This window comes from Oryzias latipes, chromosome 6, assembly GCF_002234675.1.
Source record: "Oryzias latipes chromosome 6, ASM223467v1".
Lineage (NCBI taxonomy): Eukaryota > Metazoa > Chordata > Actinopteri > Beloniformes > Adrianichthyidae > Oryzias > Oryzias latipes.
Genome location: NC_019864.2, coordinates 31,242,232 through 31,268,100, shown reverse-complemented (window position 1 = coordinate 31,268,100; position 25,869 = coordinate 31,242,232). Strand labels below are relative to the sequence as shown.

The 25,869-nt window shown below is 51.5% G+C and overlaps 1 protein-coding gene across 7 annotated transcripts in view; it reads left to right on the top strand.

Annotated features, from left to right (window-relative positions):
- Positions 1–25,361, top strand: part of dusp8 (dual specificity phosphatase 8) — a 26,633-nt gene extending 1,272 nt beyond the window's left edge. For 2 of the 7 annotated variants that reach the window (XM_023956162.1, XM_023956163.1), the window contains exons 2-7: positions 4,796–5,141; positions 11,422–11,560; positions 22,338–22,504; positions 22,690–22,849; positions 23,010–23,133; positions 23,218–25,361. In XM_023956162.1, the coding sequence (XP_023811930.1) occupies positions 4,911–5,141; positions 11,422–11,560; positions 22,338–22,504; positions 22,690–22,849; positions 23,010–23,133; positions 23,218–24,346 (1,950 nt within the window). In that variant the 5' untranslated portion in view covers positions 4,796–4,910 and the 3' untranslated portion in view covers positions 24,347–25,361. Of the gene's footprint in view, positions 1–2,733; positions 3,779–4,795; positions 5,148–11,421; positions 11,561–19,132; positions 19,594–22,337; positions 22,505–22,689; positions 22,850–23,009; positions 23,134–23,217 lie in introns of those variants that run through there. The other 5 variants (XM_023956159.1, XM_023956161.1, XM_023956160.1 and 2 more) reach the window with 4 other exon arrangements.
- The last annotated feature ends 508 nt before the right edge of the window (positions 25,362–25,869 follow it).

Sequence of the window (25,869 nt, the reverse complement as noted above, 5' to 3'; positions counted from 1 at the left end):
CCCTTTCTGATCCTTGCCCCGCCCCTTTCTGATCATCTACCTGCAGACCAATGGATCCATGAACGTCTTTGTTTTCCTGGTCTGAGCTGGAATCTGGATCAGAACTGGACGGATGGGTTGATCTGATATCGCTCGCCATTTTTTACGCCGTTCTTCCCTTTCGGGTCACGGCGGCTGGAGCCTATCAGGGGACACAGGTCGCCAGTCTGTCGCAGAGCCACAATCACACACCCATGCACCGTTTCTTTTGCTAATATTAGAGTGGGGGTGTGAGGGGCTGTAAACTAGTGGGAGAGGCTTTAAACAAAGGGATCATGGGATATTAGTGGAGGATTAATTCTGCCACAGCAGTCACGCCCACAAGCCAGAGGAGAATTTCTGATGAACTCCTGTCGCTCTGCAGAAACTATGGCTATGTCTGAATTCCTGCCCTAACCCCTTACGGCTAAAAACAATTTGCCCTGGATTTTAAAAGCAATTCGGACACCATGCTTGCTTTTTGTTTTTTTAACGGTGAAAATGACGTCATTGATTTCACGAAGTTAAAATCCAATTAATATGAGCGTTTTGTGACGATTATTTATGAATCCACTGTCTTCTGAAGAGAGAAACGGAGATGGTTTATTAATAAAATTAGGGCTGGGAATCACTGGGTACCTAACGATGCGATTTGCGATACATTGTTCACGATAACGATACTATCACGATATGTGATAATCTATACATATTGTCTCTAACAACTCACGATATATCAAACTTTAAGAAAGAAGAACTTGAAAAACTGCTTTTTGGAAAAAATTTCCCCATTTAGTTTTTAAACACAATAATAATAAACAACTTGTGTCCTATTTGGTGTAATGAATAACAGACTTTTGTGTAACATTGCTGAAATCAGTAACACTCTGTCTTTGACAAACAATGACAATTTTCCTTTAGAAATATCTGTAAAATTTGGTTTAAACGATAGGAAACATGAACAGCAGCCATTATTTAGTACATAATTGCTGTAAACAGGATCAAAATGAATAAGTCCAGTAGATGCCAGGCACATTGGTATTAACTTTTGAAAAACAAACCCATAGCCATCGCATTATTTAATAATAGCTGTAAATCAGAGATTCATTCTGTGAACAAATTATATTGTCTTTGTTAAAAATAAATGACACCATTTAGTGCAAATGTGGTGAAAACAAAAATAAATTCTCCCAGAAAATAAAAATCAAGTAGCTAGAAACTTTCCTTTAAGTTATTTAAGACATAAACTGCTTTCAAAATAAATGACCAAAGATAAAATCCATGAACTTAAAGAGCATCTAAAAGTAAACATCTTTGTGAACAAAACGTTTTGCATGTGATGTATGTTTAAATGTTCATGTCTTTCTGTAGAACCACAGGCTTTATAGCGTCAAGACGCCGCTCATCTACCTTTTGAGGGGGGGGGTGGTCTGAGGGCAGGGATGCCCCTCTTTCTGCTGTTTCCATCTCAGCCAAAGCTCTGGTCTGGGCGTTCAGTGCAGCGATCATTGTTTCAGTATTTCAGAGAGGGAATGTCAAAGCGTGGCTCTGATGCATTCAATAGAAACCCAAATCCCTCGTTCTCCACCTCGCTGCAGGGACAGAGCCCCTTGTACATTTAACAGCAATCCTGTTTGTTGTTGTCCCTGCTCTCCAGAAGACGGTGGTAGCTTCACCTGGAAAAAAAAGCTATCCATGCCGGGCCGTGTCGGCTTCAGGCCAGCAACAGCCACGGCTTTCTCACACTGCTCTGTTGATGCAGCTTCAGCTCTTCTGTTCTCCTTGTTTTTCCCATCTGCCATCTTTGTTTGAATGTGTACTCTTCTTCGTCGTTTTGGCGACAGCCAATCTCGCTTCGAGCGCCCCCCCCATCGACCCTCGAAGAATTGTGTAACCAAAGGATGATTCATATAACATTTTACAGAGTCTTCAAACGTAAATAAAAGGTCAATACTTGATGAAGACGCATCGAGAATCAATCACGGGACTAAATATCGCGATATATCACCATATCGATATTTTGGCACACCCCGAAAAAAAGTACATTTAAATACATTTGGTTAAAAAATGTTCAGATGCAGATCTAGTGAGTATTTATGCACACTGGTTTTCCCAGAAAGTTCTGGGAAATGTACAGGGCACAGGATTTTGGAATTGTAGATTCAGACAGCACTACAAAATGGAGAACGCACTATAGTGCACTATATGCACAATATGGTGCCCTATATAATGCTCCCTATAGGCCACTATAGCACTATATACACTACATAATATGTAGGGAGGGAATTCAGACACAGTCCTAGAAAACGATACATAGATTTTGGCTTAAAACAACATGATAGAGCTCTGAGAACAGATAAAAGATGATCAGACTCTAAGGAAAGTTTCAGTTGTGATTTAAAGAAGCCTGCAGGTATCAGACGAGTGAATCTGTGGTCTGACTGAAGCCTCCATCATGTCTGTGGGAGGAGGACCAGCACCTCCTGGTGGGATTTAGACTCCATCAGTGTCTGTGGTCAGAACCAAAGTCTGCTGTCTGTCCCTGGCGCCCCACCTGGTGCCCCACCTGGTGCCCCACCTGGTGCCCCGCCTGGTTCCCCGCCTGGTTCCCCGCCTGGTTCCCCGCCTGGTTCCCCGCCTGGTTCCCCGCCTGTGCTGTAAGGCTGTGGACACGGCTGACGTCATGAGCAACCTGCTGGGGTTGCATGAGCGGCGGGTTCTCCTGCAGTTCCTGGTTGCTTCCCTCCTCCGTGGCTGGGGCGGCGCCGATGGCTCAGCCTGTCAGGCCGCGTCAGAACGTTCCTCCTCTTGAGGGAAGATCTGCTTCCTGCTTCCTGTTAATATGTAACAGAGAGATCCGTCTTATCAGGGTCAGCTTTGCACACAGAGGCAGTTAAAAAAGGGAGTTTCTCCAGAGACTGGAGGCAGTTTTTCCCTTTTGGAGAACATCTGAACTGGAACGGTTATAAATGTGATCTCCTCTGAAACATGCAGACAGTTTCTGCTGCTAGATGGAGGAAATCTGTACAAAAACAAAGCAGTCGGCATCTTTGAGTCAAAGGTAGCTCCAGTTTACTGTAATGACATTCTAGTTAGAATCCATGTTCTGCAGTTTGTTCTCCTTAATGAAAGTTCTGAGCGGGTCCTCAGATCCAGACTTTATTTTAGAAGAATTCATTTATTCATCTGCAAGCTGAGGTTCCTGTTGGTGCAGCAGAACATGTGCAGCAAAGCCTGCAGAATCTGCAGAACCTTCAGTTCAGTCCTGATCCAATGCTGGAACGTTGGCAGAACTAACAGGAGAAAAAAGTCTGTTTTTGCTTTTTCCTCCTGCATCAGCACCAGAAACGCCTCCCTCTTACACCCCCCCCCCCCCATCACTCCAGACAGGCTGTTTCTATGGCAACAGCCAAATCTGCTCCAGTCTGCGTCCGTCTCTCTGCTGGTTTTCTGGCCTTTTTTGTTTCTGCATCTCCTTTTCTGCTCCCTAGTAGTTTAGTTTTCCCTTTTCCTTCATCCTTCATCGTTTCTTCTCCACCGGAGCCCCCCTCTTGTGCCCCCCCTGTTCACTGCACAGCATAGAGAGCGTAGAGAAAGGAGGGAGAGGAAGTGTGAGACTCTGGGTGGGGGGGGTCGGCTTTAGACATATGCAGCGTCAGATGCTGGGCTCAGCAGCGCAGTCAGGATCAGAGGTGGGAGGAGCTCCGGCTTTCTGAGGCGGCTCGGCGGACGGCGTCCGGACCGCTGACGGGCAGATCGTCTGGTAAGTTCCGGCGCCATGTAGAGGAAGGATGTTTGGATGCAGGTCAGTGGGGGGTGGAGCTTAAGGGGTTTTTACTGCAGTGGGATCAGCATGCATTGCTGTGTGATGGTAGCTCTGCTGCGTCGTTGGCCTGCAGACGCTGCAGACGCTGCAGAGCAGTCGGATGCGCCTCTCTGGCGTCGGACGAGCGAGCTGCGGCCTGCAGGTGACGACCGTCCGACTGGGCAGTCAGGAGTTACGCAGCGCCGCTTGTGTCATGTGACCTCCCCAGCTCCTCTGCCTGGACTGAGTCGCTCTGTTGCTGTGCATCCTAACGTGCCCCCCTCCCATGGCAGACAGGAAATGGCGTGCTGCAGACACCAGTCTTCGTCTCCTTAAGAGATTACTGCCCCCCCCTCATGTTTGTCATTCTGCAGAATTTACATAAAACACTTATAATGGGGGGGTGTCATAAAAATATAGAATAAAATCTGAATATGCAGCGGCCCAACCTTTTCATCATGTGACACCTTTGCTCTTAGCGTCCCGGCTGGTTAGCATGTGGTTCCGTTCAGTCCTGCGCTAGCATTCTCCTTTACCCCCCTCCTTTGGGGTAAATGTGGGGAGAAAAACAACATAGCGGCATTTAAACCCCAACTGGTCACATGACTCACGGTTACCAACTCTGTAGGCGACCCTTTTCATGATCTGCTCTGCTTTGTGTGTCTGTGGCTCCGCCCAGTTTTTGAGGTGTGTGAGTTTGATTTGAGGTGATGGGCAAGTCCCCCCCCCACACACACACATACACACAGCTTCATGAGCGTTTGACCCCCCCGTGTTTTGTGTGTGAAGCTCCCTCACATCCGAAGTTCCGCTGCGGTCTAAAAACGTTGTTTTTCTGCGTTTTCGTGATTCTTTTAGTTGATGAGCGGCGGCTAAGGCGCCATGTCGCCCTCCTGTCGACCTGCAGCATCTCCTCCAGATCATCGGATCTCTTCTGTTGAGTTGTCTCCTGACCTGTTCTCCATCTCTCCTTAGGAACCATGGATCCTTTAGGAGCTGCTCCGTTGCTCCCACTCCTCCTCTGAGCTCCACACCTCCCTCTCCTCTCCTTTGCTCCTCTTCATCCTCTTCCTGACCCGCCCCCCCCAGCATGGCTGGGCAGAAGGGGCCCCACAAGCGCAGCTCCATGGACATCAAGCGCCTGGCGAGCCTCATCCAAAGAGGAACCGTCCGTTTGCTGGTGATTGACAGCCGGACCTTCTCCGAGTTCAACGCGTCGCACGTTCAGGGCGCCGTCAACGTCTGCTGCTCCAAGCTGGTGAAGAGGCGCCTGCAGCAGGACAAGGTGTCCGTCACCGAGCTGCTGCAGCCCAACGGCAAGGTGAAGGTGAGCCGCCTCCTCCTCCTCTAAAGATGTTCATGTGAGAGGTTTCCGGATTTTGAGCAGAAAGATGTTGATTCATCAGAGAGTGAAACGGTTTCATGCCTTCGGTTGAACACCTGAAACCTGCTTTTTGCCGCTTTTCTCCTCAGCTCCAGACTAGAGATCTTTGCAGGAGGTCTGCGGCCTCAGAGGAGGAGCAGGATGTGTCGTTGTGAGTTTGGGTTAGGCCGCTCTCTGGCGGTGGCGTTCTGGTTCCATGACGGCGCTGCGTGTCTGAACAGGTGAAACTGGTTCAGGTTGCTTTCAGATTGGAGTTTCTAATCTCAGACGGAGGTTGTTCTGCTTCCTGATGCTCAAACGCTGACACGCAGGCAGCTCAGGGTTTCCCAGGTCACGGCCTCTGCCGTTCTGCACCGGCCCCGGCTCCGCCTGTCCGGGCTTGTGTCGGACCTGGGGGGTAAATTTGGTTTCAGGATTTCTGTTCTGCTGCTCATCAGCGCCTCTGAAACCAGATCCCTTTGTTTTCTCTGAAAAAAATGCATTTTGTTTCCGTGGCTGTCCACCTGAACCTCACAGGCTCCTGTGCTTTTAGTGTGTGTGAGACGGGGAGGGGGGACGTGCTGGGGGGGTTGACCTTCCTCCTGTGATGAAGCTGGGAAACGTTTTCTGCCTGCTGTTTGAGACACCTTTCAGGTTCTTGTCTGAGCTGCTGGAATCCAGTCCTGGTGATGCAGAGCTGCAGGTGAGACTTCTGCTTTTGTAGTCCGTCTCCATGGCAACCGTGCAGCCGTCCTGAGGAGCGGCTGGTTGATGTTGCTGCGACGTTTTAGACGGGCTCCTTTCTGGTTCTGCTGCCGTGGATGGGGGGGGACGTTAACCTTAGAATGAGGAAAACGCCTGCGGGGGCGGGGCTTGTGCCCGGGCAGATGTTTTCACTGTGCCCCCTCCCACCCCTCATGACTGCTTATTCATTTACTTTCTGGTCCATGCCCCCCTTCCCCCCATGGCTGGTTTGTTATTATCCCCCCTGTAAAGAGGATAAGGCTTATGGGTAATGCTGGCTAAAGCCGGAGCTGACAGGCCAGGAGGGGCGGAGCTTAGTGGCCCAGCCTCTTTTGTGATTGGCTAAGCATGACATCATCTTCAGTGTGGGGGACGCTGCTGGTTGTGCACGTGCAAACGAGCTGTGTGGGTTTGGGTTTGGAGTCAACCATCACCCCCCCTCAACCCCCCCCCCACACACACACACAAGCTGCTCCTTTTTTGAGAAAAAGGAGCAGCTTCCAGCCCCCCCCCCCCCCCCATTCCTTTCTTTAGGCATCCCATTGAGAACTAATGCCCCCCCCCAGGCGCTAAGGTGCTCCTCACTGGGGGCTGAAAGAACGTCCCAGGCGAGCGCGGCGTCCTGTTCTATGCCTCTGAATTCGCTGTGAATGTGGGTCAGAGAGCTCCAAAGGGGGGGGCTGCAGGCCGTTTGCTGGTGGGGGGGCAGCACGGGCCTGGCTGCTGCCGCTCTGACCGTCTGCAGGCTGGGCGACTGCTTCCTCAGCGTAATCCGGGATAATCCCCGCCGTCGTGATGGAAGCGGCGAGCAGGCGGCGTTTGCTGAAGCTTCAACAGGAAACGTTGCTGCGAAGAACCCGGGAACTTCCTGTTTGGACTCACGTTAGAACGATACGTCTGGATGAGTTTCTGAGTTTGATTCAGATCATGTGAAGCTTGTTTGAACACGCGTTCTCAGAGAACCGGAAAGCCGCTGAAACCTCAGAAAGATGAGGTCATCAGTGCGAGACGAATCCTCTAGAACGTCTGAGAACAAACGCGGTTTGGTGAAATGTTCTGCTGCAAACGGCAGAACGTCGGAGCTCCGACCAAACGGCTGTGATGCCTTCAGCTGCCTGTAGGTGTAGAATAGGAACAGCAGCACATCTAGACGGGTATTTCTACCTTACTGAGCACGTCTGTTAATGGTATGTAATAATAAATGCATCGCTTTCATAATTCTCACTGTGTTTTTCCTTTTTGGTATTTTATTTTCTTTTCTTCAAATTTTTTTTTCAAATAAAGTACCCAAAGTTACCCAAAAAAAGTCCTAACCCAGCAACCTCTGAGTTACCATAGCAACGGCTGTGTCACAGATGAGGAGTGAAGGCTGATTGTAGTTCACTAGCTGTAGAAAAATTTTTAAAAGTCGTGGATCCAGCACCAAGCAGCTGTTGGATCCACCAAAAACACAGGTGCATGCTGGGATTTCCTGTGTGATTTGGATAAACTTTTTGTGTGTGTGGTTCCGCCTCAGATGTTTCTGTTCCAGCTCCACAGACATTTTCAGTCAGCGAGGAGCTTTCAAAATAAAAGCCCAGGCAGAAGCCGCAGAGCTGGGACGTCAGCTGACGTGGGAGTCATGACTGTGATCAGTCATCGGAATTTTCCCAGCTGACTTTAATGCATCGTTTTCCCTCCGCCAAGGACTTCTGCTGCAGCCGGCAGCGGTTTTTCCAGATCAGAAAAGTCTGCATGTTTGATTTGATGAGGTCATTGGCTTTAGAGACGCCACCTTCAGCGCGGACAGAAATACCGTTTAGCGTGTTTGTTTAGCAGCAGGTGAGGAGGATTGTTGTGACCACATTTGATAAGATCACTGCTGAGTTCACACACACACCTGTACACACACACACACTGGTGTACACACACACCTGCACACCCACACACACACACACACACACCTGTACACACACACAAACACACACACCTGTACACACATATACACTTGTGTACACACACACCTGTACACACATGTACACACACACACACACCTGTACACACACACACCTGTACACACACACACTTGTACACACACACACTTTGTGGTCTTTTGTAGTTTTTCTCTTGGAGGTGTAGAGTTGGGGGGGGGGGCGGCAGCCATTTTAAAGGTGTATATGCTAATGTTGTGTACCACGCAGAAGCTCCGCCCACTCAGCACTGACCTGCTGACCATCTTCCGTGTTCTCCTTCCTGTTGTCTTCTGAAGCTTCTGCTGAGGTTTATAGCGATACGTCCTTTTATCGTCTTGGCTTCCGTGGTTATTTCTAAAGCCAGAGAGAAAACACGCCACACACGCCAACGGCGTCACTGATCAGGAAATGATGGTGCTGACATGAAGACGGTCTCATGCTAATTAGTATTTTAGGGTTGTTTCCGTCTGAAGCGGTTGTTCTTTTGTCTCCTTTCACAGCAGGTCTGACTGTATAAACCTGACCGATGCAGCATCCGTTCATGAAAAGCAGAATCTTCCAGAGCGGATGGAACCAAATCATGATTTAGTGATGGGACTCATGGATGTGATTAGTCAGCAGTATTTTCCCAGCATACATCTGTGTTTGGCTTTAACTCGGCCATAATCTGCACTGCTGCGCGTCTCCTGTCAGCATCTCTCCGGTGTGATGCAGCTGTGATGTCCTGGAGCCTTGCAGGAGCCTGGCGCTCCGCCTGCCGGTCTCTTTCTAGCCCCTCCCATCACTGGATTGACCATCGGTGACCTCGACTGCGTCTGTGGCGTCTGTTGTTCCGGCTCCTGGCTCTGCAGCGCTGCGGGAGGATCTGTGCCACTCCTGCAGCCTGACCACTGACCCCACCCTCACTTCCCTGTCGTGCTGCTCGGTCACCAACACAGGCTGCGTGTTGGCGGGCAGACGCCGCTGCACGGGCATAGACGCATGCAGACGCATGCATGCATCTTCATTCACGCTCTAAAGCATGAGGGTGGAATAAGATTCATCACTTATCTGATTTTCCTGCTGATGTAAACCAAACTTCACCAACAGAGTGGGCTCTGAGCTGCAGGAGTGTGCATGTGTGCACGTACGTTCTCCTAAGAGCCCTAATCTGCAGGTATTTAGATCAGATTCCCAAAATAGAAGTAATCCCATTAGGATTATTAGACAGAGTTACTCTGGGTCAGCAAAGGTTAAATCAAACGTCTAATTAAACTCAAAGAGTTGTTGGACCAAAGGAATATTTTGTTTTTTGAATTGGGTTCTGTTTGTTCTGAGAGTTTGAAATGATCCGACATGCCTGCCGTCCTCTGGACCTGGACGCTCCTGGCGTGGAGCGTCTTTCAGAGAGGAGCTGTCCTCCTCCTGCCCTCATCTCCTCTTTCCGTTTCCGCCGTCAGCCCTTTGTCTTTTGCTTTTCCTCTGCGTTCCTCCATCACACCTGCAGTGGCTCCTCCCCCCTCCCTGACCGCTGACGTTTCAGTGATGCGGTGATTCATAGCTGCAGCGTGTGCTGCCTCCTGGTCATGTGACTGAAGCCTGCCTGACAACACGCAGCACAGCCGGGTGGACTGAGAACGCCTCCCGCACATGCTCAGTCTGCGCTCAAACCAGATGCTTTGTCAGAGTCTGACATGAACGCTGTCACCTGACGCCCCTCAGCCTCCACCTTGACAACTGTCATTAGGAACGGTTACCATGACAACCAGCAGCATCCTTCGTGTTGGTTCTAAGAAGTAACCTTCCTTCAGAGCGACTGTTTGGGTTCTGCTGAGATCGATGTCGGAACGTTCCAACCAGCAGATCCGTCTGCGGAGCTTCATCCGCACAATGAACAGCTGTGTGCGCGCACGTGTGTGCACGCATTGTATTTGTGCCAGTGTGTGCGCCGTCAGTCTCCATCTCTCAGATGCAGTGCAGTCCGTTGCGTATGTGTATGTTTGTGCGTTCGTGTGTGTATGTTTGTTGTGTTTGGGTGTGTGTGCATATACACACATGCATGTGGATGTGCATGTTTTTTGTGTGCGTGTGTGTGTTGTTGTAAATAGGCATTTGTTGCGTGTGTGTCGTCAGGCTCCGGCCCTCAGTCCGGTGTGTTGCCTCCTTGTTGCAGTGCATCTCCTGCGTTGGGGGGGGGGTGGATCTGCTGATACGATACGTATCATGATGTTGTACTATTTTTTTATAAGATATTCATAATTTTAATACGTCTTTTATTGTAATAAAATTCTCAAATTCAGTTTATTTAATGATCACAATGTTGAGCACTGCAACTGTTTCTCATATAGAAGTTGCTTCTATCCAGGCGATTTCATCTTCTTTTATTTTGGTAACCTAGATAATAGAAAGGGAAAAGTCAACATTGTCTGATTTAAACCTCAAAACATATTTCAGTATAAGAACAAAAAAACAGAATGAATGCGTCTTAAGCAGTAAGGTTGTAAAAGTAGGATTGGGGAAATAAAGTTTATTTTCAGCATTGCTTAATGTAGCTTCTCCATTATTTTTAAACGGTTCAGGAGCCTGAATGGTGCTTCAAAAATAAAGGGGGGGGGGGGGCACTGATTCTTTCCAGGAACAATAAAGTGATGATGATGAGGCAGCATGACAGAATGAAGAAGAATGAAGTTCCTTAATGTGACAAAGATGCTTTGTTTACACATCTGCACCGCTGCAGCTACGCTTTCTCACACGGGGAAGTAAACTAACGCTCCTCGCCACGATGTCGGCATTTCTTCAGAGCGTTGTTCTCATCACTCTGATCCGTCAGGTCGCTGAACTAGAATCTATTGATGGGAGGTTCTGCAGAACTGTGGCCCGCTTTGCTGATAGCATTGGTTAATGCTCAGGGCATCAGCCGATTAGCCGCTGTGCAGCTGCAGTGAGCTACGAAGCACCGCAATCCCCGTTTTTATATGTTACTAGCAGCAACATGGCTCAGAGTTTCTGTTTGGTGTAATAATAATAAAAATAATTGATACTTTATTTATCCCGCAATGGGGAAATTCTCCTCCACATTTGACCCATCCCCTGGGGGAGGGGTGAGCTGCAGCTCACCGCAGTAGCGTTAAGGGTCTTGCCTAGGGGCCCTCACTGGGTGATGGTAATTGCTCGCCATTGATGTGGTAATTGCCCCAGTACCATTGTTCATTCCCCTCCTGGAGTCGAACCCTGGATTCCTGCATGGTATCCTCTCACCTTACCAACAGAGCTACCCATCCCAAGCAAAAACTAAGTACTTCATGTCTCATAACAGCGAAACAAGCTTCCTGTTGTTTTGTGCAGAGTAGAGCTGCTCAAAGAGGCTCCATGTTCTCTGCTGCCAACTAGTGGTTGGAGGTTGAAGTGGAAAACAAGAGTCAGACATAATTCAATAAATATCATCAGCATTTAGAATCGATACAACTAACGCGATACATTGCCAAATCGATTTTTTTTTCTAGCACCCATACTCCTGCGTGTTCCTCCTCCTTCCCTGTGCTGACCTCCTCTCTCTCCCGTAGGTGGAGCTGGGCAGGAAGCAGGAAGTGGTGGTTTACGACCAGAGCTCCAAAGAAGCGGGTCACCTGTCCAAAGATGGATTTTTGCACATTCTCATGGGAAAGCTGGAGGGAACCTTCCACAAAGTCTCCTTACTCACAGGTGGGTATGAGTGAACCCCCCCTCCCCCTCACTCACTCACACACACACACACACACTGACAGCAGGTGTGTTGTTGCTGTTACACAGAGCAGCCAGCAGGTGTCCCTGTTGAGCATCCCAGCAGCACGTGCATGGTTTTGTCTGAGGGGTTTCATCTACTCTGAACTCTGAGGGGATGCAGCTCCTCAGCAGGGCTTCACCTCCGTCCCGGAGCCTCACGATGCTCCTGAAATCCTCTGAAACTCACTGCTAAGCTCAGACATAACATCCCCTCAGATGGGGGGGTTCTGCAGCTCATTAAGGGGCAGGACCCCCCTTGAGCTTATGAACATGTCCCAAACGTGTGGTGGAGAGGAATGTCTGCTTCCCTGACGCCAGCGGGGGAGCGGCATTCGCTGAGCTTCGGTTTCTCCTCCTCATTTTTCTCCTCCTCCTGCAGCCAGAGGAGCCTTTTTTCACGAGTCGCTCATGGATGCAGAGGATTAAACTGAAGAACCTCAAATGTGCTGCAGTGCTGTGCTGAGCGTTTGGCAGGGGGGGTGTCATCCTGCTGCAAACACGTACACACGTGCACACACACGTGCACACGCAGTCGGGATACTTCTCCTCAGCGTTTATATTCACACTAATGAGTGTGAATGACGGCTTGCTCCTCATGGCGGGAGCACACGCTCCCACCTCCATCTTTGTTTCCACGGCTCTGCTGTTTCCATGACGACACTGGCAGAAATGCTCCAAACGGGCTCGGCCAATGATGTGGCTGTTGTTTGGGTGCATAATTGAGGTCAGTGGAGCTGCTTTTCAGCGTTTGTGTCACCATGGCGTGAATGGACGCTGCACACGTTTGAATTGATCATTCATTTGAAGAGGAAATCTGCTGTTTCAGATGGTTTAATCCGTCTGACCACATTCATAACTGACTATGGCACAAAACAATAAAAAACATGGGATTATGTCCACCCACCGATGTGACTGCTAATCCCAGTCAGGATTACTAAAATCACCAGAAAGCTTCTGGTTTCTTCGCTGCTGGTTTTTATGATGCAGATCAGAACTGACGACTGCTTACATGACAGATTTATTTACAGCCTCACGTGCGCATGCCTGTTGTGCACGCTCTCCTGCCATCACTGCAAAGCATTTCATGGGTTCTGGATCAGAGTCTCTGAGAGTTTCATGGACGTGGTTTCAGAAAAACGTCCCTCTGATGCAGCAGATTCTGGAGCTCCTCAGGATTCTGAAGAGTTTCTGATGTTTGAGGAGATGAAGAGCAGATGAGCGTCTTCATCGACTTCTATTGATCCATCAGAGGCTTCCCTTGGACTTGTCTCGATTCAACAAGTTATTGAAGGCTGACAGCTTTGCTCAGATGAAAGAGGCTGAGCCAGGGGCGGACTTAGCAGTTTGGGGGCCCCAGGTGGACAGGAACCCGGGGCCCTCGGCAGGAAAGACCCTTACTGTGGGGTCAAACGTCTGCTAAGTAACTTCTTCAAATCCAAATGTTATGTTCAACATCTAAAAACTGAAGTCCCATCTATATGTTACATTTATTTTATATACTTGATCTTGAAGAATCGATGAGTTTATTGAATGTGCTCGTTTGTGACCCTCGTTTGTGAAGACTAGAAAAAAACGAGGGTCTTCTGTCTTTTCTACGGTGGCCCTGAAGTCCAAATGACTCAAAGCAAAGACTCATTAAAGATCCCAACGATGATTTAAAAAAATAAAAATTCCAAAATTCCAAGCCCAGTATTTACCTTTACTTTTGCTCAAAGGTAAGTCCACCCCTGGGCTCCGCCCCTTTTTCTGATTGGATAATCGGGTTTTCAATGAGAGGAATTGATTGTTTTCTGCAGAGGATGTAGTTCTGACATGAAACAGGTCGAAGGGCGGGGGGTGCAGGCAGATGAAAGCAGGACGCCGTCAGGATAAAGTGGGAGGTGACGGACGGAGAAAAGAGCTGTTTATGATTGAAGAGATGATGATGATGATGATGAGAGCTTTGATAACACACAGACGAAGATGAAAGACTGCTTTGTGTGGACCAACTCTGACACAACAGCAACACTGGAGTGTGTGTCTGTGTGTGTAGTTTGCAGATGTGAACGATTGCTGCTAATCTCCCGCAGCGCCATCTGCCGGTGTTTTTTGTCAGATTAGAGGTGTCGCCGCCTTTCAGAGGATGGAAGGATCGGAGGACGCCACTCAGACGTGGCGATGGGTTCATGGTCAGTTTCAGGTTTCAGAAGCAATAAGTAGAAAAAAAGCTGCCATCAGTGTGTGAATGTGTGTGTGACTGTAAAGCGCTTTGGTAGAAAGCGCTCTATAAGTCTACGCCATTTCCTATTTGCTGTGCATCAACCGATTGAATGAGGGAATGATGTCAGCGTGTACCTGCTCTTTAAGCCCCGCCCCCTACATCCACCCTCTGGGGAGTTCCAGCAGATCAATGATTTCATTCAAAGGGAGCCTGTGTTCAGAGGTGAGCTCATCCTCCCTGGGGAGGCCTGGCATATTATTTCTCAATGACCCCGCCTCCCTCCACCTCCCTCCACTCTCTCCTCTGCCCTCCTCCCGTTGCTCCTCCTCCTCCTCCTCCTCTTCTGTTTTGTGGTGCTGAGAACAGACCTCTATTTTTAGGCTTTGACTCCTGTGGTCATCACATCTGGCGCCAGCAGCCCTGATGCTCTGATACACAAAGGCACAAAGGCCCCGCCCTCAGCTGCTCTAAAGAGCACGAAGGTCAAAGGAGGCGGTTCTGAACGTCTCGCTCGGGGCGACGCAGAGATAAACTGGTGTCGGACCTGAGCTGCTTTATTCAGGCTCCCGAAGGTAGATCTCAGCAGATCTGCTTGTGTGTGTGTGTGCGTGCGTGTGTGCGTGTGTGGGGGTGCCGGTTACATGTTTCTTGCATTACGTGATCTTCCTCCTCTGTTTTCTGCTGCTCTTGTCGCTCCAGAAGAGCCTTGAGAACACACACACGTGCACACACACACACACACATGAACACGCACACACACGTGAACACACACTCGTGTGTTCTCAACCATGCAAAGGAGGAGAAGGACATCTTCTCCCAGATCAGTCCGGGCCTCACAGCTGCTGCTGTTCTTGCTTAGTGACACCAGAACTGAAGGATTTTCTGTCGTTCTTCCGGTTCTGAAGAAAGACAAACTGGACCGACGACCGGACTGGAAGAAAAATCTGAAAATGTTAATGAGGGAATTGGCCTAAATGCTGCTTGTAAGGGGAGATGGGGGGGTAATGTCTTCTCTGGTTCCTGTAATCGACCCGCTTTCATTCTCTGGTCCGGCGGAGGATAAAAATAGCGTGTTGAAGCCGTCACCAAGGCAGCGTCAACACGCCGGGTCAACAGGAGCCGAGGCAGTGGAGCTAAGCCGGCCCGGGTCCCGTTCACCCCCGTCAGCACCCCCAACTTCCCCCCAGGCTCCCGCGCTTCTGTGCCGCCAGAACCTCTCTGCTGATCGCTCTGAAACGCATGCGGGGGGGGGGGCATTTCCAGAAAGGCAGAGAGGAAGGGAGAATCGGTTCTCCTGCCTGCATCCACTGCATTCCCGTCGTGCCGGGACGGCCCACATGGCATCATTCCCTGGAACAATGGCAGATTCCTGTTTATGGCTGAGCCGTCTTTGATGCAGTTATCTCTGGCGTGCTGCAGCGCCACTTCCTTTGTTTACGTGTCTTCTGGAGCTTTGATTCAAGAAATATTAGCAGATTCTGGGTTTGAGAATCTGTCTGGACACAAACTATTTCTCCAGAAGCAACATTTCCTTTTCCAGGGAAGCCTTTCCTTCCCGGCAGTTGGATCCCTCTGTACTGGAAACACTCACTGACCGTAGAAACTTTGAGCCGACCCTCCTGGACCACAGCAGCTTCCAGATAAAGGAGGAGATTTTCTGTTGCCACGGCAACAGGCTAAATTGAAAGGACTTTGGAATGAGGAATGCAGCAGAATGTGAGCATTCTTTGTCTTCCCGGTATCCCCATCTCATCTGCACACAAACATGAACGCGCCGACAGTCCCGGATAGGTGCACAGGTCCAGAGATAAAGGCGGGTCAGCGCCGAGGCCACTTCCTCCTCTGTTGTGTAACCACTTCCTGTTTCTGATAAAGGAACATCGGCGCTCCCCAGGGTGAAATGAAGACGCCATGGGAGAATTTATTTATACTAATGTGGAGTGTCGGGACGTGCTTGTGTGTGTTTTGTGTTTAGATTGGGGGGGGGGGCAGCTTGTTCAGTTCCTTTCATTGCATGGCGTCATTTGGTTTCTATTGTTCCTCTGTGCTGATGGAGTGATGTCACTGCTGCCTTCTGGATGTCACACAGATGATAACACACACACACATATGCACACACATGCACAAGCACACACAAACACACACACAGACGTTTATTTTTTTGCAGTTTCGGTGCAAACCAGATTTCCTCGTGGAAACTTTCCTTTCTTCCCTTCGTCTGCATTTGAGGGACAGAAAAGGTGGATTTGTTCCTCAGATGTTTAAACTAAATACTGGATCCTCTCGTTCTTGCATTGCATAATATCTGCATTGCAGAAACTGTTGCAGTAATCATTGCAATAAAAAGGCAAAACTATTCCTGATAAAGCATCACTAAGAGACTTTAATAAACGACTGTCAGTCTACAGTCAAACCAGCAGTTTGTTGTTAAAAACATTTATTTTAATGCAACAAAAAAATGATTTTTTATCCCACAAGAATTGAAATCATAAAAATGTAACGCAGACGAGTCGCCTCAGTGCCGGCGGTCCGAACTCGTCCTGACGGACCTGAACGCAGCGTTTGACCCAGTGTCAGGCTTTTCCTCACCGTCTGGAGACTCCAACACCAGGTTGACATGGTTTCCTGTTTCAACTCAACAACCGTCGTTCTCCACACAATAACACGTGGCGTTCTCCAGGGCCCTGTCCTGGTGATAGCAGAAGCTTTTGTTCCTTTTTCTGTGCCAACAACGGACACCCACCTCTATCTGGACCCCCCCCCCCACACACACACACACACACACACACACACACAACTACTTGTATAACTGAGACCATTTATCTGGGATCTAAATGCGGTTTTCTCACAACTACCATAAAAAAAAATATAACGGATCCTGTTTGGTGACTCCAAACTTTTCATTAGCAATCAATAACTCCACTGTCCTGCCCCCCCCTCGCCCCCCCATTCCCAGTGAAGACCTCATCCAACAGGCATGACAGCTGCTTCTGCTGGAAGGGTTACGTCACTGGAATAACCAACTGCCTTTTACACATGACAGACGAAACCGTCAATACACACAGAAGTACACACAGAAGTACACACAGACGTACACACAGAAGTACACACAGACACACACACAGACGTACACTCTAACACAAAATAAACAAAGAAAAGCACATCGATACACAAAAATATATCAAAAGACTTCTGTGTGTTGGGGTAAATGGTTGTAGAACCGTCCTACATTTGAAGCCACGCACACACACACACACACACACACACGAAGCGATGCACTCTAATGCAACCTTTCCAGAGGATGACGTCTTCCTTTCCTGTGAGATGTTGACAGATGATCTGCAGTGTAGCATGACTGTCCTGTCGCTGCCTGCCTCAGCAGGAAGAGGAACCCGTCCTTCTAATAAACGACCCTGATGATAAAATATTAACAATAAATACTTTAATGTGGTCATTCCCAGGAAATGTGATGTCTTTAATCCTTTAAATGTACGTTTTTTTTATCCCTTTTATGGTGTGTACTCTACATGTTCCCTCTACATACATGTGTGTAGAATACCGGCTTTGCTGCAGGATGAGGTACTGAACGAGGTTGCATTGTTGTTCATCTGACGGCGTGTTGACCTGCTGGGAAAGGCGACACTGGGAGGTTACTGGAGCCGCTTGGAGTGTAACAGGAGTGCAGGATGTAAACAAGCTCATAAGTCGGACACGGCTGAAGTCGGCGTCTGATGCGTTCGTGGCGAGTCCGGGATCGGCAGCATCTGATCCTGTCGTCTCTGGAGTGTCCTTAGAGAAACCAGATTGAAACAACTTAGAAATCTCCTAAACATCTGCTTTATGGTGGTTTATAGTGTGTTTGGGGAGGGGGGGGGGGGGGTACTCAGATGCTGCTCTCTGAATATCTACCCCCCCCCATGGTGTCATCACACGTGTTTCTCTCTGCTGCTCTGGTGTTTGCTGTTGTGTGTAAACTGTATGTTGTCCCAGTAACAAACCGTGCTCCTAATAGAAGGGTGAAGCTTTTTCTGTGGGGGGTGGGGGCCATCTATTTCTGTCACAGCAAGCCACACGTGTGCAGAAGTCCTGGTTGTCACATTCAGGCCTTTGACTGTTCTCCTCTAATTAACATCTCCTGCTGATGGGGGGCGGGGGGGCTGCAGATGACAGAAGATGGGGGGGGGGGGGCTGTTGGTAAAAGCTTCAAGAAACCAGCAGAAGATGAAAACTGAAGGATCTTTTCCCAGTTTTCTTTCATGGACGCCAGCAGGACACAATGGTGGAGCGGTCAACCCCTTTGATCGGAATAGTCCAGCTCTGCCTGCCAGCACGTTCGGGACTCGGGACTGCGGAGCGCTTTGGCTTCTGATGAGGGAAGAAAGGCAGGATAAAGCCGCGGCGTTCCCTCGCACCTTTGCATGCTTTATAAAGACATTCTGTGTTCTGCATCCTGATTGGCTGTTGACCTCGTCAATCAATCTGTCGCTCCTGTACAGAATTGTTCAGTCTTTGTTTCCATTCTATAAGCCTGCACTTATTTTTCTAACTTTGAGAGTTTGAGAGGGAAAAGTGTTCAAATAATCATTGTTGTTGTTGTGTGAATGAATGGATCCGTCGTCTGACACCAACACGTTATTTTAGCCTCGTTCATCCCAAAAACCTGAACCCCTGTGTGGGTTCTTTGCTGGCTCATGGATGCTCAGAGGCTGCCATGAGGCTCTCCTCCCCCCGGTGTGATCAGCAGATGAGCTCAGTGCAGCTGCCTCCCTCCATCAGACGCCTTGTTTGGCTGTTTGGCAAATGCAGTGTGTGACTTCATGAGCTGGAGGTCCGTCTGACCCGGATTCAGAGGACCGTCTCAGCCAGAGACGGAGTGGAGAACCATGCTGGAACGCTTCCCGTCTTTGAGGTTTACGTCGTCATCTCTCTGGAATTTGTCAGACTGACTGAAGCCTTTTCTGACATGTCTGCCATGAAGGCCGGGTCTCTTCTTCTCCTCTGCCTTTCACCGCTGGGGAGTCATGCTTGTGCTGCCTCGGTGCTCCCCGGCAGGGGCTCCACAGCCCGGCCCCTGAGGCGGCTGCATATTTGTTTGGTGAGTAAGGAATGTGGTTACGTGCCTCAGACATGAGCTATGACGGAGGGAGGGAGCAGGGCGGGCGGGGGCTGAGCACAGAGTGAGCTCATTCAGCCCCGGAGCTGGAGGAAACGGCGCAGCGCTGTCATCTCCGTGCAGGGAGGAGGAGGCGAGGGGAGGGCGGGTGCAGGCCGGGGCTGAGCCAATGGGAGCGCGTGTCTGTGCTGGGGGAGGACTGGCAGACACGGAGCGCGCTCAGAGCAGCACAGACGCTCGGTGATCGAGTCACTTTCCTCACTTTCGGTCTCTGAGGAGAAGACGTCCTCACAGAAGTTCTCCGGATCTGGACTGGAATGCGTTTGTCACGGCGGACGTCGACGTGAGGAGCAGAGATTTGCTCCTCGTTGCTCAGAGGAGCGCTCCTTTCACCTGAGTGGACTTCTGTGGGCTCCCAGGCTCTGCTCCTGTGGAGGCAGCACCTCCTTTTCTCTGGGTCCATTCTGTTTTTGGAGGAGGCAGCCGTTGTACCTGCGCGTGGGGGGGTCTTGCTCCGGGGAATGCCTCTGAATGTGGTGATCGCCCCCGCAGAGGACTGCTTTTGGCCGGACCTGCAGGACACAGACATGAGGCTGAAGATCAGGGTCCGCCGGATGAAGGAGGGGAGAGAACTTCGAGGTGTGTATGCTCCTGCAGGAGGTGAGGTGTGTGGATGAGGGAGGGAGGGGGGGGATGAAAGGATGCTGCCGTTCAGGTGTGGGAGGGAGGAGAACTCGCTGCTTCCTGCACGGCGTTCAGCTCTGAGGCGAGTTTGAGGATTTACTGCCGAACGGTTTCAGGAACCGACACCGGGCTCCTGTGGACACAGTGTGTTTACAGAGGGGGGGTCAGGAGGATGACATCATGAGGATGAGGAGGAGAGAAAAGGCGAATGAAAGCGTGACCTGCAGAATGACACGGAGCTCACGCTCCCTCAGCCTCTGGACTCATTGAGATGTAAAACCTCACAAAGGCTCTTTCTTCTGCTGCTGCTGGCTTTTTGCTCCCAGTGCCCCCCCCCCCCCCCCCGCAGAACGGAGAGGATGTTATCAGTGCTGGGGGGGGGGGGGGGGCTGCAAACACCTCCCCACACGGAGGAGTAAGGAGTCTGACAAAGTCCACAAAAAGTGCAGCCTAGGAGCAGCTGTTCCTGCGCTCCTCCATGGAAGCATGCGTCTGCGCATGCATGTCTGCGCGCGTGCACGGATGCTTCTGCGCAGGTGCTCCTGTAGAGGTGCGTGTGCCTGATTGTCGCCGGTACTGAGCCGCGCTCAAACGGGGGGGGGGGGTAGGGTTAGGGTTAGCATCAGCTGATCAGAGCGGCGTCCTGCTGACAGTAAACAACGTAACGTCAGCAGGTTTATCATGAAAACATGAAACGATGAGCTCATGCCGATGAATGCTCCGCCACCCCTCCCTCTGCTGATGGACCCCCCCACCACTGCCAGGCCTTTTGTGTGTCGGGAGAAAGAGAGGGACATGTGTGCGATGATGTCATGGTGGCTGGGTGGGGGGGTTTACATTGAGATGCAAATGTTACCCTCATAGTGGGGGGGGGGGGGCATGGGGGTGGCGTCATGTCTCCTCTGAAATGAACCACAGAGGGGTGCAGGGGGGCCACTCAGGCAGATCAATGCCCCCCCCCCCCCCCCTTTACCAGGCGCTAAAGAGGGCGACTGAAAGCCTCAGAGGGGCTGAAGCCCCCCCATGAGGTGTTGTGGGGGGCGCACCAACAGCTCATTAACAAGCAGGTGTTCACGGTGAACCCCCCCATCTTAAATCGGATCTGAGCAACCGAAAGAAGGAGGGGGGGGTTCTCCCCCACAAAGAGAGTCTTAGACAGAGAGGAAGAGGAGCAGATGATGAAGAAGGCAGGAAGTGCCCTCTCCTCCTGGGGTTCTGGTCGGATCCGGGTTTGTTCTCCGTTTTCCCGTCGGAGCCTGCAGTTCCTTTCCCCGTCGTCATGGTAACCACAGGAAGAGGGCAGGTCCAGGTGTGTGAGTGCAGCACGCCGACACCTGCCGTGCGACAACAAGGAAGGCGTTCAGGAAAATTGCTGATGTAATGGCGCAGCCCTATGGGGGCGGGGCCACGACGCTTTCATTCCTGTGCCCCAGTGTCTGACCTCCGACTCGGAGACGCTCGCTCAGCAGGAGGCGGGGTCAGCTGTGGACTCGGGAACAAACGCCGCTCTCTAACAATGTTCTCCCATGGAGGGGGAGGTGGCTGCTGGAGGGGGGGGCTCCTTCTGTCACAAAGATGACACGTATTTACCGTGTCAGCAGGCGGTTGGACTTCATCTGGAGGAACTCCTCTGTGCTGGCGTTCCCGGTGACGCCAGAGGCCGAACAGGAAGTGAGCTTCAGTCCGGAAAACCTGCAGCAGGACCGTCAGTACGTTTGGGATCCATGCTGCTACCAGCTCAGTCGTTCGGCCCCTCCCACTCTGGAGCAGTGATGTCATCGCTCTGCCATTAATAGCTGGAAACAGGCTGCGTTTTTCAGTCTGCTCTTAAAGCGACAGTACAGTTACAGAGCTGCTGATCATCTGCTTCTGTGGAGGAACCCGTTTGACGGGGTTTTTGTGTGTGTGCATGTGTGTGCGTGGGTCGGCTGCTAGGGGGCCGTCCTGGTTCTCCCCGTGTGTCTTCAGGTGCTCCGTCCCAGATTGGCTCAAGCAGAGCAGAGCTTAGATTAGAGCCTAATCTCCTCTAGGGTCAAGGTTCCCGAAGGAAGTGTTGTCAGTTTGACCAGGCCACACACACACACACACACACTTATAAATACACACATTTAAACACACACACAGACGTACACACATGTAAACACACGCACAAATGCGCACACCTATATGTAAACACAGACAAACGTGCACTCACACACACAGGCATAAACACACGCGTGTGCACACGCACTGATACCTCATCCCTTAAACGTCCCCTCCCTGTAGTTACACAACCACAGGCTGCAGAGTAATGAGAGTGTGGGTTTTCTTTACAAAATTAAAAGTGTTCCTTCCAACTATGTGTTTGTGTGTGGGGGGGTTACATGCGTGTGTGTGTGTCTGTGTGTGCGTGCGTGTGCACGGTTGTCAGGGGGATGTCAGAGGGCCTCTGTTCTGGCCCTGCACCTGTGGCCTCTCTCATTCCCCCGGCCTGACGCAATGCACCGCTACAGGACATGAGCTCATGCAGGAAACAGAGCCGCACACACACACACACACACACACACACACGCCAAAATGGGAGCCGCCTGCCTCTTAAAGGGCCAGCTCTGCATTCCTGCCCACCCAGCCTTTCCTGAACTGGTTTTACTCCTGTGACCCACATTGAAGCCCCCCCGTCTGAGCAGCGTCTGTCCGCTGTGCGGTTGGAGGTTCAAACTCTCATTTTTCTGTGCTCACAGGAGGGTTTGCGGCCTTCTCGTCCTGCTTCCCCGGCCTGTGTGAGGGGAAACCCGCCCCCGCCTTACCCATGAGCCTGTCCCAGCCCTGCTTACCTGTGGCCAATGTGGGACCCACCCGCATCCTGCCACACCTCTACCTGGGCTCCCAAAAGGATGTACTCAACAAGGTATCATTGGCTTTACCGTAGTGGGTGGGGCTTAAACCATGTGAAGTGACCTGATTTTGACGGACAGCGTCGTAAACGGGCCGGTTAGTGATGGAGAAGGACGCCGTCTGGATTTCTGACACCTGACCTGGGAGGGGCCCCTGTTCCCTGACGGGTGGGCTAAACTCCTCTCCTTCTGTCTGTAGGATCTGATGGCGCAGAACGGAATCACCTTTGTTCTGAACGCCAGCAACACCTGTCCCAAGCCGGACTTCATCAGCGAGAGCCACTTCATGCGCATCCCGGTGAACGACAACTACTGCGAGAAGCTGCTGCCGTGGCTGGACAAGACCAACGAGTTCATCGGTGAGACCCGCCGACGACGTGTGACGGGGGGAGGGGGGTGAGATCCGGCAGTGACGGGGGGAGGGGGGAGACCGCCAACGCTGTGTGACGGGGGGAGGCGGTCCGCTCTCAGGTCAGACCTGCGGACTTCAGTTCTCATTCTGGGTTTCCGTCTCGACAGAAAAAGCCAAAGTTTCAAACTGCCGAGTCATCGTTCACTGTCTGGCGGGAATCTCGCGCTCAGCGACCATCGCCATCGCGTACATCATGAAGACGATGGGCCTGTCGTCAGACGATGCCTACAGGTAACCCCCCAGCCAGGCTTAAGCATCCCGATGACCCGCCTCTTCTTGCTTGCGTTGACTGTACTTGTCCCCCCCTCCCTGCAGGTTCGTGAAGGACAGACGGCCGTCCATTTCCCCCAACTTCAACTTCCTGGGCCAGCTGCTGGAGTTCGAGAAGGGCCTCCGGTTCCTCCAGGCGCTGACCGCTGAGGACAAGGCGGCCGAGAGCCGCCACGGCTCGGAGGTCAAGGGGGGGCCCGCCGGCACGGAGGTCAACGGTCATCACAGCACCTGCGACACGTTGGGGGCGGAGCCTCACATGCGGCCAGAGGCCAAGCTGCCGTCCCCCGCCTCCCTGCAGCAGGGCTTCAACGGCCTGCACCTGTCGGCGGAGAGGATCATGGACACCAACCGGCTGAAGCGCTCCTTCTCCCTGGACATCAAGTCCGTGTACTCCCCCAGCCGGGGCCCCGCCCCCAGCCACTCGGAGGACGTCCCCAAGCTCTGCAAGCTGGACAGCCCGGGAGCGGCCAGCGACGTGTGCTCGCAGTCCCCCGTCCCCGACAGCCCCGGCTCCTGCGACTCCCCCTTCCCCTCGCCAGGTTTGGGCGTCAGCGGGAGTGAAGGAGTCCACCGGTCCGGGACCACCTCATCCAGACCTAGAAGGAGAAACAAGCACAGCGGTTCTCCGGCCCACTCACCTCCCACGCCCCCCCCTCAGTCCCTGAGCTTGCTGCTGGAGCACGGCCCCCCCGGCAGGGAGGAGACCCTGAAGGGTACGCTGCTCCTGGCTTTGCCCTCCCTCCCCACGCTGGGCTCCGGCGCCATGTGGACCAAACACAGAGACACGGTCCAGGCCACCACCCCCGTGACTCCGGTCACCCCCACCACTGACGCCCCCTGGCACTTTGGAGCAGAGGAGGCCGGGGGCCGAGACATGGAGCTGGGGGAGGGGACAGGAGACGATGCGGCGCTGAGGTTCGGCAGCAGTTCTACGTATGTGGCGTTCGGATGCAGCGAAAGCGCGCGCCTCCGAGACAAGCCGGCGGCGGCGCGGGACCACCGGGACGTGCAGCCCGTAGCTGGCGGCGGCTCCGACAAGCAGTTCAAGCGGCGCAGCTGCCAGATGGAGTTCGAGGAGAGCATCTCTGAGAGTCGGTCCAGAGACGAGCTGGGGAAGATCGGGAAGCAGTCCAGCTTCTCCGGGAGCATGGAGATCATCGAGGTGTCCTGACACGCGGTCCACGCCGTCCGCCGGGGACACAGGCGCAACGTGTAGGGCGTGGAGAGCCCCTCCCCACAGACAGTTAGAGACCGCGGCTGGGGGAAGACGGGGGCTCAGATGACCCCGCCCCCTGGACTCATACATGAAGAAGAGGGCGGGGTGATGCCGTCTCCCGGGATGACCCCTTTGTTGATTTGCTCTGACCCCCCCCCCTCCTACCCAGGTACAAGTCCTGTGGCGTCTTGGACGTAAAAAGCCCCCCCTGTTTAGACAGACTGCTTGGTCAGTGTTGTGTACGGCCTGTGCCCCCCCCCAGAGTGTAACCTCTGTGTCAGAGAGCCTCATAAATGTGCACAGCATGGTCTGCTGCCCCCCCCCCCACACGGAGCCTCTTTGGACTTGTGACCGGAAGACCCCCCCTCCCCCCGTGGTCGGCATGAACATTTTAACGTTTAATTTATTGTTTGTTCATTCTGGAAATGAGAAATAATATAAAGTTTGTGGAGTTTTCCTTTTTCATTCTGATTATTATTATTTGCTGTATTTATGAACACACACTCCTCCAGAGACACACACACCACAATGACACCTGTGCTGTTCCTTCTTTGAGGGGGGGTTGAATTTTCATATGCACTTTTCCGAAACAGCTGAAAGACCCCCCCCCCCAGATAGCCATCTGAGTGTCATCAGCCTCCCCCCTCCCCACTTTCATCCTATGCTCATTCTCAGGGGGACTTTCTGTGAGCCCCCCCCTCCAGGGGCCACAGCTGCAGGTTCTTCAGCACAATGCATGTCCATACCCCCCCCACCTTCTCCTTCCTGTCCCCCTCTTAGCCCCTCCCCCCTCTGTGTTTGACATTGGTCAGATTATTTAGGATGTGGCGTCCGTATCTTCTCTGTAAACGGCGGTGCATCTTCAAACACGGACGGGTTTTTCAAAATAAAAGTCCTGACCTTTTAGGCTGCTTGATGCACAAATACCTCATTCTTTTGAAAGACCCCCCCCCCCCCCCGTACATGTTTTGTGAAAATGATGCAAAAATACAAACATGAACATACCAGCTCTTCTCTGATTCTTCTTTCACTGAAGCATGCGGGGGGTGGGGGGGGGGGGGCATCAGATGGTTTTCAGGAGATGAATACCTGACTGCAGGTTCTCCTCATCCATTCCATTTGAACTTCCAGATTAGTTTTTCTTTTTCTGCAGATGCTCCTGATCTGAAAAACTCGCTCAGATTGATGGACGGTTCCTGAAAACAACGTCACGTCTTTGGGCCTTAACCCTCCAAGCGTTCAGAAACACAGAAGGTAAATGAGAAAGGCGTGAACGTCTTTTCTTCGGATGCGGATCACATCCAACATGATCCAAAGTTGGTTTCTGACAGCGACCCAAAGTCCCTTCAAAGGAACCACTGATCACAAAAACACGTGAAAGAGTTTTCTGTAGGTGTCGTTTTCCTTTAAATGCAACAACGATGCAGGAAAATGACCCTTCAAAATAAAAACAACGGTTAAAGGATTGAAAATGTCAC